At 38.7% G+C, this 13,163-nt stretch overlaps 1 protein-coding gene across 1 annotated transcript; it reads right to left on the bottom strand.

Annotated features, from left to right (window-relative positions):
• Positions 1-6,194: 6,194 nt before the first annotated feature.
• LOC117295974 (RIIa domain-containing protein 1-like) lies at positions 6,195-9,371 on the bottom strand. Its single transcript, XM_033778801.1, has 3 exons — positions 9,256-9,371; positions 7,471-7,547; positions 6,195-6,765 (listed from the first exon to the last, which is right to left on the bottom strand). Exons 1-3 carry the CDS (start codon positions 9,349-9,351, stop codon positions 6,621-6,623), a joined length of 318 nt encoding a protein of 105 aa, XP_033634692.1. The 5' UTR covers positions 9,352-9,371; the 3' UTR covers positions 6,195-6,620.
• Between the last annotated feature and the right edge of the window lie 3,792 nt (positions 9,372-13,163).

Here is a 13,163-nt window from a genome sequence, read left to right as displayed (position 1 = left end):
CCTTGCGATTTTATCTGATTTAAGCCCAGATTCATCAAAAATGCAAAGCTTACCCTTTTGCGATTTTATCTAATTTTAGCCCAGATTCGTCAAAAATGCAAAGCTTACCCCTTGCGATTTTATCTAATTTTAGCCCAGATTCATCAAAAATGCAAGGCTTACCCCTTGCGATTTTATCAAATTGTCATCAAAAATGCAAAGCTTACCCCTTGCGATTTTGTCAAATTTGTCATCAAAAATGCAAAGCTTACCCCTTGCGATTTTATCTAATTTTAGCCCAGATTCATCAAAAATGCAAGGCTTACCCCTTGCGATTTTATCAAATTGTCATCAAAAATGCAAGGCTTACCCCTTGCGATTTTATCAAATTTTTCATCAAAAATGCAAGGCGTACCCCTTGCGATTTTATCTAATTCAGCCTAGATTCGTCAAAAATGCAAGGCTTACCCCTTGCTATTTTATCTAATTTAAGCCCAGATTCATCAAAAATGCAAGGCTTACCCCTTGCGATTTTATTTGGTTTTATACAAAGTCTGTCAAAAATGCAAGGCTCATGCTTGCGAATTTATCTAACTTTATCCCTTATTCATCGAAAATGCAATTATAAATAACATGTGCCCAGATTCGTCAAAACTGCATACCCATTGCGAATGTATCTGATTTTAGCCCAAATTCATCAAAAATTTCATGGCTCACCCCATGCAATTTTATTAAATTCTAGCCCCAATTCATAAAAAATGCAGGGCATACCCCCTTGCAATTTTATCGGATTTCATACCAAACTCGTCAAAAAGGCACTGCTTACCCCTTACGATTTTATCTGATTTAAGCCCTTATTCATTAAAACATACAAGGCTTACCCCGTGCGAGTTCATCTGATTTCAGCCCACTTTCATCCATAATGGAAGTCTTAACCTTTGCAATGTTTTTCTACTTTTAGCCAATATCAAAATGAAAGGCTTACCCATGGCGATTTTATCTGATTTTAGCCCAATTTCTTAGAAAGAAACAATTTCTGCAACAATTTAACATTTATTTTCATTTCTTTCAGCCTTGAAATTGTTATGTCCGCTTTGCCTGAAAAAAATAAGCGGGGTACAAACACGGAAACAATACTTAGTCATTATCTCTAAAAAGTGTTTTAAAGTTAAAGTTAATTTGTGCAGAAAGTTAGTTAGAGTGACGACCAGGCATTCAGGGGACTCAAAGTCTGATCGAAACCAGCGTGGTGATCACCCATTAGAACCCTTAGGGGATGGCTAGTCCCGGCCCCTCCTTTACTTTCCGACCCGGGATAATCATCCTACCCTAATTTGGGGAGAGACATGACGGACCCCAATCACTTACTGGTGCTAGCAGTAAAAGTCATGTCCCTATGGTACGGGGCGGGATTCGAACCGGGTCTCCCAGCTCTGGAACGCACGCAAGCGAACGATCCAGTGCACTGTGTCGCCACAGTGCCCGTTGGTGTTAGGAGGTGATTTTAAACACTACTTAAATAATGAACTGCTATGCCGACTTAGTAAAAGAAAAAGATTGGTAGCATTGGGATTCGAACCCGGGTCAGTATCATTAAAAGCCCACCTCTAACCACATAGGCTACGGTTCCCTTATGTACTTAACTGAGAAATAATGCATTGTAATACATTGAAAGCGCTCCTCTTACAGCACAGGCTACGGTTTACTTCACATAACTTGTTATAGATAATGCATTTTGATGCGTCGGTATCGGTCCTTTTTGTATCATAATCTTATCAGAGACGAGTTTTGAAGTGACGATGTACTTGAATGCAAAACATTACTTTTTCTTCTGGAGTTGCTGGCCGCGTGTGTCAATTTATTTGTGTTTTCAATGTTCTCTTTACCAAATCACCTGGTACTTGAGGGGGTGGTATAATGGAGTGCGAGGAGCTGAACATTCTTTCCCTGTGAGTCATCTACCTCAAATTATATCCGTATGCCTTTAAAGGCAGTGAACACTATTGGTAATTATCATAATAAAACCTTTCTTGATTACGAGTAATGGGAGAGGTTGATAATAAAAAAACATTGTGAGAAACGGCTCCCTCTGAAGTGACGTAGTTTTCGAGAAAGAAGTTATTTTCCACGAATTTGATCAAGCATCGGAAAGCACACAACTTCGTGTGACAAGGGTGTTTTTTTCTTTCATTATTATCTCGCAACTTCTACGACCGATTGAGCTCCAATTTTTACAGGTTTGTTATTTTATGCATATGGTGAGATACACCAAGTGAGAAGACTGGGAACTACCAATAGTGTCCACTGCCTTTAACTTGGCCTACACTCTGAAATTGTGCCAAAAATGGGTTAAATCCTATAAAATCCCAAGGGCTAAGTACGGTTTAGGATTTTTGCTACACTCCAAAAAGAAAAATCCCAAGGAGGGGGGGGGGGGGGGCAAAGCCTTGCATTTTTCTCGAAACTGTTGAAATCGGATGAATTCCCAAGGGGTAAACATTAGAGTTTTGTCGACAAAGGGCTGAAATAAATAAAACCTTAAGGGGGTGTTTTTGGTTGAAATTGAGCTATAACCGGATGGAACCACCCACTTTGCAATATTTTGAAGAAAAAAAAGATGTGCTAAGATTTGATAATTAAAGGGGGGAGGGGGTAAGTCTTACACATTTTCGGCATCGAAATTTGTTTCTCTCCGGTTTGCCTCAGTTCAGTGACATAAGACAGTTGCTGAGTTCATAAAGACAGTGGACACTATTGGTAAATGCCAAAGACCAATCTTCTCACTTGGTGTATCTCGACATATGCATAAAATAACAAACCTGTGAAAATTTGAGCTCAATCGGTCGTAGAAGTTCCAAATAATAATAAAAGAAAAAAACACCCTTGTCACACGAAGTTGTGTGCTTTCCGATGCTTGATCAAATTCGTGGAAAATTACTTCTTTCTCAAAAACTACGTCACTTCAGAGGGAGCTGTTTCTCACAATGTTGTATATTATCAACCTCTCCCCATTACTCATTACCAAGTAAAGTGTCATGCTAATAATTATTTTGAGTAATACCCAATAGTGTCCACTGCCTTTAACACATTCGGGATTAGGTTATGATTCAACTCAACATTCACAAACTGAAACACTTTAAACTGGTATTGATAGTCACAGCATTGTCAAACCTTAATTATATTTTATTATCAAACAGTTGTTTTCTTCTCATATACAATCAAGTATAAATGCCTTTGTATCACAACCAATCACACCACTTTTATTATACTATCACCCTTACAATTATATTACGGCAGAATTTTGAAATAACACTTAGACCATTGCAAAAACAAACCGGGTGAAATGAAAGCAGTTTCTTCTTTTGTTGTCAACTTTTAACTCTCGAAACTAATACGATGACTTGAACTTGACTTTCGGTAGATAAGAAATTGTTGGTGGTTTGAAGGGGTGTACAAGATTATTAATCCGAAAAATCCATTGAAAGTGACTTAAGTAAGCTTCCCTTCTCGAACTTCATCTTATTTAACCAACACTTGTTTTGGAAAATAGTTGTTTGCAAGCAAGCTCTTCCCACTGCAACTTCGATAACAAAATTTTCACAGAGTGTTATTTTTTGCAAATGGTGGGGAAACATACTGGTCTTTGACAATTTATCAAAGGTGTCCAGGGGTGGATTTCACAAAGAGTTACTAGACCTAACTTAGGACTAGCTGTACGTTTTTGATATCTCTTAAGGCTAGTCCTAAGTTAGGACTAGTCCTAACTGTTTGTGAAATCGACCCCTGTGCCTTTAAGCACGGAGATGCTGTTAAAGCTTAAAAGTCCCGGAGTGCATTGAATAAACACTTGAATAATTACAGCACACTGAAGTAGATAATAAGATGAGCTTCTGAATGACGTATGTGCAAACTCAGCTGAACCCTCGACATGTAAAGGGCTTCAGTGTCTGGCTACATAACTTCCTGTTGAATAATTCGAAACGGGAATAATAATGTTCATTTGAACAACTGCTGGCAACACAATCAAATAACATATTCACACACTTTGTGTATTTCGTTGTATTGTTTCCTTTTCGTTGTGGATGCAATGGTACTTCAGTGAAGATGGTGAAGTGGTTTCTTTAACAATCAGAATATTCAAGTATGTATCCACACACATGATATATTTTGATTACTTAATTCTATAAAATTTGAACTTAAAACAGCAATCCTACGTGTACTATACCCAACAAATGATCACTTCAGTACTGCCAAGATAATTGTGACTTGAACAAAACAAAACTCAAGTCAAATTTGACCCAACAAAGAAAAAAACATGAAATTATTTTATCTTAAATGTAATTAGTAATATTTACATAAGCTTTGTGCGATCTAACTGCACACAGTGTACACACACACAATATCACATAAAAACCCAGCTTTCCAAAGCCCTCAACACCCTGAAGAAGTTGAATGATTTTGAAAGATTGAAGCATATTTGCCCATGCTGTCATTCTTCTACTGTTTGTAGGTAAAGTAGTTGCAATCCTACAAAACCCTTCGTATCGGTTGACTTTGAAGGACGCAGTCACTAGGGATCCAACATCAATTGTTCTGAATTGATGGTTAAAAGGGGAGGCTTTTTGGACGCTTGGTGGCAGCAGACAAATCGGTTAAGTTTAGTCTCCTGCCACCTAGAGCAAGTACGAGTGCGCATATTTAGTCAAGTGTGCACATTTTGTTTAGGGGACTACTGACCAGCAACTCGCATGTGGTGTGACGCACTCAGTCACTCGAACGACTCATTTGGAAGTCTAGTCAACCGTCCATACCAAGAAATTCAACACTCCGTTGCCTTCCGCGTTTCAGTGATAGTGTCACTGCTTCCCCTCTGCGCTTCACACATATAAGCATGGAAAAGGCTATCAGGACCAGCGCAGAAACCATGGTTATACCAAATGGTCGACCACAGTAGTTAGCCAATAGTCGATCAGCCTGGGTTCAAGGCAAAATAGTCAATCTTAAGTTAACCATTGTGCACACTCAAACCTGCTCTTAGAGAACCAAAGTATCTCATTGAAGCATCTCCCTGTAACATCAAGGGGCTAAGTTTAATATAAGTGCATCACAGCAATAGCTATAAACAATTAAATGAGTTGATTTGAGACTAGTGTTCTTAAAAAGACTCCGTAATCTCAATCTACTTCTTGGTTTTTGTTTTACAACAGCTCATGTTGGAAAAACGTCTTGATAATCTCACTTGTACGGTAGCTTTCAGTGACCATCCACATCTCCAAGTTTCTAAGCTAAATTATCCAATAAAGGCTGCCGATAATGTGTTGTCTTTTAGTTCAACGATATCGTACCAGAAAGATTGTGGAGTGTGGATTCAGAGTTACACAACCATAAACTATGCTTGTGGAGTGTGGATTTGAAAACCATATAATGGTTATTGTGGATTGCGGATATCAAATCGTTCCTTGTAATTGGAAAGACATCTTACTAAAGTTGCACGTCTTTACAGTAATTTAGCTCGGACACATGCAAATGCATATGGTCACTTTAGGCATCCGTACAATAGACGTTTTTATAACAATCAATAAAATCACAATCCATATATATATATATATATATATAATTTATATAAACCTAAACACATTGCAATCACTTTGTTCAGAACCATTAGTGTATTAACAGCAAACGGGGTCAACTTAACAACTACAACACGTGTGAGAAATAGTGGTGAAAAAAGGAACACTACTTTCTAGTTGAAAATACACAGACACTATACAACGGTTTATTTAAATACAAATGAGGAAATCTTGTTGCCACCCACATTCAACATAGATTTGCAAGTTCAAGATTAAAATAAACCTGCTAATCTATGTTGAATAAGTTATTTATTATTTTATTTACTTCCCAAACTTTCAGGACGGGGAATGAAAGACTAGTGTTTGTTCTAACTACAAGGCAAAGCCCAAATGTTTTTTTAATCACAACAACCTTCAACAACAAGCAGCGAGTATGCAGTGGTTTAGTTGAAGGTGAAACACCAGGGCCCAATTTCATGGCTCTGCTTACCACCTTGTTCTGTGCTAACGATCAAGATTCCCCGCTTACGTGCAAGCGCCGAATTTCTGTGCTAGCCTTGTAAGCGTAGAATGCCTATTAAACATGGAGTACGCACACGCAGAAGCCAAAAATCGGCGCTAACCCGTGAAATACGCTTGCCGTAACAAAGAATTCCCTGCTTCCGTAAGCGCCGATTCTGTGCTTACGGTAAGCAGAGCCATGAAATTGGGCCCTGCTTTAGAATGTGGATGGTCCAGGTTCGATTCTCACCAAGGATACCTGCAGCTGCAGGTACTGCAGTGATCGGAAAACACCGAGTGTAATGTCTTTATTTAATGAACAATGATGTAGAGCAAAGCTCATAATATTAACCCTCCTACTCTTGGAACGATTTTCGAGTTGACCTACTGTATTTGAAACCACTTAATAACAGGTAATGTTACATAGTGCTTTTATTTTAAATTGTGGTCTTTAGGTACAGAAATCTGTACTATTGAATTATGTACTAATTAAACATACAGTTACTTGATGCTCAAACAGCTTGAAAAACTAAAAAGGGCAACACAAATTTATCTGAACTGGTTTTATTTTTACAGTTTCCGATTGAATCTTGCCTCTCGTAGTGAATTCTCTCTCTGCTTGAGCTGGCTGTGTACTGAATCCTTCAAGTGGGGCTTGGTGAACCAGTCTGCAGCAAAATCACGGATATTCTCTGGTCTTTGCGTCAGGACGTCTCTGTAGTGCATACAGACAACAGATGGGTGTTGATTAATAATATGCAAAGATCAATTATAGCTCCCTGAGTGACAGGGGATTCTGAAAAAGTTGTGTGGACAAAGACAGGGATATAGCCAGGGACTTGCCAAAAAATAATGACCCACTTTATACAATAGACCTTTATCACGGTGTGGCCATCTTGATTTTACACCATTCCAACTGATTGTACCAAACTGGGGCTGGACGAAATAAGAGTCTGGCACCACGTTTGTGAAATGAATGGTAAGCATTCATTACTGTTATTGGTAACAGGGAACATGACCAAGATGGTCATCAAAAATTTTACATTATTTCAGACAGATAGGTCGTATGATCATAATTTGTACTTTATTTAAAATGTTGAGATTTGCTTGTTGGTATTATTATGATAAACTCAAAAATCAAATTTATTGATATTCCTTATTACGATGGAGCGAGTCACAATTACCAAAAGTGTACTTTCCCTTTTTTCCTTTTAAAAAACATATTTGTGTCATAAAAAAAAGCAGGCTAAGGCTTGATCAACATGCAAACAAATCTTTGAAACGTGCGCGCGCACTTTACGTCTAATGTAAAACCAATTTTATGAGCCAATCAGCGTTGTTTCTATGGCGCGCTGACCATGGTAGCGAGGCTGTCACACATCCCAAGTATTTGACAACAAAGATTAACCATGACTCTTACCCAAGAAATCCTGCAAGAAGCACATCTACCTCCGGGTGGTCGCGAAGAAATTTCTCATTACCCAACCTAGTTTGAATCTATAGAAAAAAACAGAAGTGTCTTAAAAAAGTACATATATATGTATACTGTACATGTATGGAATCAAAGTATTAAAATATTAACTACAAAAACAAATCACGAAAATCACAATCAGATTCAAATGTCCATAGAATTTGTTTTTGTATGGATTTTCTTAAAACGATAAAACACAAAAAAATTAATGTATGTATACATCCAATACAAAAGTACAGTTACTATCTCTGAATTTGTCATTTTTGTGGGTTCTGCAGGAATTTCCCATGAGCAGTAGTGATTTAGATGTGCATCAAATTTATGACCAACAATGAACTTTTATGCTGCTTCATTGTAAAAAGACTTTCAAGCAATTTTAAGCCACTCATGCAAATGTCAATAAGTTATATTCATGAACAAAAAACAACATGTAACAATACAAATTACCTTTGGTACATGTAAATGACCGATGACCAAAGATAACTTTGTTATAAATATTGATTGGTATCATATTCAGTATTCACTGTGAATGTGACTGGACACTGTTGTCCGGTGGTTATATTAAATTACAGACTCAAAAAAATGCAACTATGAGGTTGTGGGCTTGAAATCCTACAAACAAAGATAACCACTGATTTCACAATAAGTATTGTCATCTAGCATAAAAAAAACTAGTTGCTGTTTATAACCACAATTTAGTATGGACTTGTGCAATCCGTATCATAAGGCCAAGTAAAAAAATAAACATCTTTACCGTCCCTGCCCGCTTCCTTTTTTAAGAGGCCGCCTCCTTTTTTTTTCTTCTTTTTTTTTATGATTTGTCTTTCTTTTTTTAGATTATTCTTTTGTAAATGAAAAAAAGGGATATTGTTTTAACGGTCTCATAAAGAAAATACTTAACTTAAAAAATGTGTTGGGCAGTCATTAACAAATAAGGTGATCTTCCTTTTTTTTTTTTTAACCATGTTTTGTTTTGGTTCAATGTTTTGTCCAGCAAGTTTCATTTTTGATTGTAAGTTTGTAGTGAAAAAACAATGGATTTTTGAAATTTTAAAAAGAATGGTAGCCATCTTGATAATAAAAAATAAAAAGCCCCTCCGATCCTCATCCCCGTTTTTTAGAAACCCGGACTTTAAATGTGTCGTTTTTTTACACAGCCTAGCTTTCATATTCATACATAATGATTTCGATTAGCTGTGTATTTATTACACCCCTTGCCTTGCCTTGTGTTGTGGTGGATGGGATGTTTCTGAGGTTCCCTTGAGACTTGAGATCATCTAAACAAGCATTGTTTCAACAACACACAAGTGACATAATGAAAGTAAAATTGCAAAGAAATAATATGTCAAACACTTTGTAAGTACGTTCGAATCAATCCGCCGCTTGCCTTCTTCCTTGCAATTTGCGTCTTCTTGTCATGCTTGTGGCAGTTGGATTCAGCACATTGTTTGAATGTTCTACTATATCAACATTAATCATGATGCATATAAGGTGGTTTATAGTTAACAACATTGTTAACCCTGCGCCCCTCGTATTGCCGTTTACAACAGCGAGGTCGAGTGCAGTTTCCCTATGTTACACTGTGCTTGTTTCAATGTTTGTAGTTTTTGTATGCAAAACAACCATGTCCGGAAACAGGGCAAGCCACTTGAAAATGTTTCATATCCCTCTGCGCTAACTTTTCGATCTAAACATCCCCTGAAATTAATGCCACATTGTCTTTGACATACTCACTTTAAATTGGTTGAGTTTTTCCTGCTGTTCAGCGCTCAGGGCACCCAGGTCATAGCCCTCCATACCTCGGGGCGGATTGTGATTTGGGACCGCCATATTTCAGGTTGACATGGAAATCTCCCGTTGAGATTTGTAAACAGCGCCCTCTATAGGTCGAGTTGGTCTCCAGGGTAGATGTGTGGGCGCGCGATGGGGTGGAGCTAGCTCGGATGATCTATGAGCATGACATTATTTTTCAGGGAAAAAAAAACATCACAATGGACCCAATTTCACTGCCAACGACAGATGGAAGGTCCAGTTTCCATAATTACTTCGTGAAAAGCATCCAATGGCAACAGAGGGAACAGCCCATAAGCCTAGGGAAAGATAGAAGAATAGGCCTGGGGGGGGGGGGGTCCTACCCTACTCTATGAATTCGAGGAAGCATGCAGCAAGAATCAGAAGATTCTGTCCCCCATAAAAATAAAGTCAAACCGTGTACAAACTTCTTTTGATAGTGCCCTCTTTTGAACCATCCTCATTCAGCCCATGTTAAGTCCCATTGAGGGGGGGGGGGGGTAGAATCTCCGGCGGACATAATTGAATTCGATGGGACACCAGGGCCCAATTTCATAGCGCTGCTTAAACGGTAAGCAAATTTGCGTGCTTACTGTAGCATAAAAATTTGCTTAAGCCTTAGCGTATTTCACAGGTTAGCAGACAAATTCGGCGGCCATATTATTGCGTGTTTACCGTGGATTTGCATTGTGATGTCATTTATTTTCGTCCGGTAAGCACCGGCCGGTTAGCATGCCTTTTTGTGTGCTTACGGTTAGCAGCGCTATGAAATAGAAATTGCAAAGTAAGCACAAAATCGGCCGCTAAGCAGCGCTATGAAATTGGGCCCAGCACAGTCGAAAACCTTAATGCATAGACGTCATCCAGCGGCCATCTTAGTGGGAAAACGGTGACGAAACAATCGAAACGCACAGATTTGTACGCGCGGCACACAGGATTGGCCAATGAACCAACCTCCTTTTGACCTCTAGGTGAGGGCGCCCTACTGAAATGACGTCATGTGCATACGGTTTATAAAAATCATACTTCCACATGTTCTGCTAATTTTCGATTAAATAAAATACCTCTCATTATAGGTTATTTTATTTTAAATAAAATCAACAAATTTGTGTTACATTGTTACCAAAAATAGCGATCTATTCTTGATTTGCACTTATGACTTTCCATAGTTTTCCAATCTGGGTTGGCAAAAACTCGGGCTGTGACGTTGCAAAAGAAAGGTATAGTTTATGTACAAAATGGAGTGAAAATACATACAACAGAACGTAGACCATTGTTATGCTGCACGCGAATAAAAGAATGTACATTGCTGTACAATGGCCAATTGCATGGCTCTGCTTACCACCGTAAGCGCAGAATCGGCGCTTACGGAAGCAGGGAATTCTACGGCAAGTGTATTTCACGGGTTAGCGGCGAATTTTGGCATCTGCGCGTGCGTACTCCACGTTACTAGGCATTTTACGCTTACAAAAGCCTCTTTTAATATTTTATGCATGACGTCATAATTCTTACCCAAAATAATGAGGATTATGGGCGCACGTCCGCCCCCATCACTTGCAGTGGCTGCGCCCATCCATTGCCTCGTTTTGGATTAGCACTGTGACGTACCTCATGCAATAATTATTAAGAAAGGCTAGCGCAGAAAATCTGCGCTTGCACATAAGTGGGGAATAGTGGTAAGCGCATAATTCGGCGATAAGCAGAGCAAATTGGGCCCAACAAACAACCGTAAATAGACAGAAAGTATGTAAGCTAACGCATGCCTGACACAATTGGCATAATACTTAGGCTTAAAAAGGGCCTACTCTGAAATGAATGATGAATCCATACAAACAGAAACAAGTCAACTCGTCAAAGAACAGCTGGATTTATTTACCTAGTATCGGCGAGATGCACTTGAACTTTTGACAATTAATGAAAATGTACTCAGAGTCTCGAGAAAAATGTTTGGAGCACGCTGCTAGCTGGCTATGTTTCATTAAGATTTTAACAAAGTTGAAAATTTCATTTAAAAAGTAGGGCCTTATACATACAGAGTGGCGAAAAACTGACACTTGGAACAACTCCTTAAAAAATCAACGCAAATTAATTTGTCTTCTAGAAAGCGAAATTTTATTTTGGAAGAACGTTCAACTGATAAATCAATATAAATGCTGTAGTAATTGGTTAGGGTCAAATTATTAGTTGAAGTTCAAACATTATTTTTTTACACAAAAACGGAAATATTATTCCAACAATGGGAACATCATCTTCAAACTTGGGCGACAAAGTTCTCTCTAGCATTCTCTCTAGCACACTTGATCAACGCCCTGGGCCCATCTTCATAAAGCTATTAAGCAAAACACAGCTAGACGATTTGCTGTGCTTAGCAAACATCCAGTGGGGGCACCATTCACAACAATAAAACCTAATGTATTTTTGGCTGGTAAGCTGTTTATGTTAAGCGATACTTTTCTTCAGAATTGACCAGATTTCAGGTTCTCAGTGGACACGTCTGACCCAATACGGGTCAAGCTCACCCTGAAATAATAGAATTTGAAATTAATATGACTTTTACTTCCAAATTTTTGGACGGTTTGACATAGTTTCGGATGATCCCTTTGACACAGATTTTGGGTCGTTCTGACCCTTGAATGGGATCAGGTCGGGTCCCGGCCAGAATCCGGATAAATTCTAACGAGAGTTTTAAGAAGAGTACACTGCTATTCATTGTGAATATAATAAAATGAAGGCCTACAACTAACCGGAACCGTCACTTCATAACTCAATACCCGTTTCTGACGGCCAAATCGAGAAGTTAGGCCTACAAAAGCGATAGTAACCCACAAATTTACCCGGATTCCTGGCCAAAAAGCTTGACCAATTTCCGGTTAAAGACACTAGACACTATTGGTAAAAATGGTAACAACCCTATTCGTAATAGACCGATCCATACAGCTCCGCCCCATTGCGTATTGACCATAGAGCTATACTATAGCTTTATAACACCCCTTACCAATATTCTGCCTTTTCATTGGTTTAGAGCGCGTCACATGACATGTCTTAGTTTTGCTAGACGACGGCCGTGTGATATAGTGCGTCGGTTTGCCGTGCGCTAGTCTGAAGACTAGCACACGTCGTGCAGTACCCAGACGTCCGTTGCGTGTACGAGGATGATAAATTAATAGTCTGTAACCATTTCGGATTGCACGACACTAAATGCAGCACAGTAAAAGTTTTTGCAATCTGTATTTGCGTCGTCCGTGGATTGTAGCATTCAGGTATGTAACTTAATAATAATAGTACAGTATTTAGAAATGTTTGGGGTGTTATAAAACAAATATTGACTGCTTTTACTCGTGCAATGGTTAAAACTATGACTCCCTCGGTGATCCCCGGAGCGTCATAGTTTTAACCATAGCACTCGAAGCAGTCAATATTTGTATACTATACGCCTCTCTTAATACTTATGCATGAGGTACGTCACAATGCTAACTCAAAACGAGGCGATGGGCGCAGCCACTGCAAGTGATGGGGAACGTGCGCCCATAGCCTCATTTTGGGTAAGAATTATGACGTCATGCATAAATATTAAGAGAGGCGTGTCAAGGATAATGAATTAATAGTCTGTAACCATTTCGGATTGCACGACACTACATGCAGCACATTAAAAGTTTTTGCAATCTGCATTCGCAACGTCCGTGGATTGTAGCATTCAGGTCTGTAACTTAACAATAATAGTACATACAGTGTTTAGAAATGTTTGGGGTGTTATAAAACAAATATTGACTGCTTTTACTCGTGCAATGGTTAAAACAACTCCCTCGGTGATCCCCGGAGCGTTCTATTCTATTAAATAGAACGCTCCGTGG

The sequence above is a fragment of the Asterias rubens genome, chromosome 10, assembly GCF_902459465.1.
Source record: "Asterias rubens chromosome 10, eAstRub1.3, whole genome shotgun sequence".
Taxonomy (NCBI): Eukaryota; Metazoa; Echinodermata; class Asteroidea; order Forcipulatida; family Asteriidae; genus Asterias; species Asterias rubens.
The sequence above is the reverse complement of the archived record's forward strand: the minus strand, read 5'-3'. Positions and strand labels throughout refer to the sequence as shown.

Coding starts and splice junctions, on each gene's coding strand:
- LOC117295974 (XM_033778801.1), bottom strand. CDS start 9,351: ATGGCGGTCCCAAATCACAATCCGCCCCGAGGTATGGAGGGCTATGAC. Junction 7,548..9,255: donor AAAAACTCAACCAATTTAAA/GTGAGTATGTCA, acceptor TTTTTTCTATAG/ATTCAAACTAGGTTGGGTAA. Junction 6,766..7,470: donor CTTCTTGCAGGATTTCTTGG/GTAAGAGTCATG, acceptor TATGCACTACAG/AGACGTCCTGACGCAAAGAC.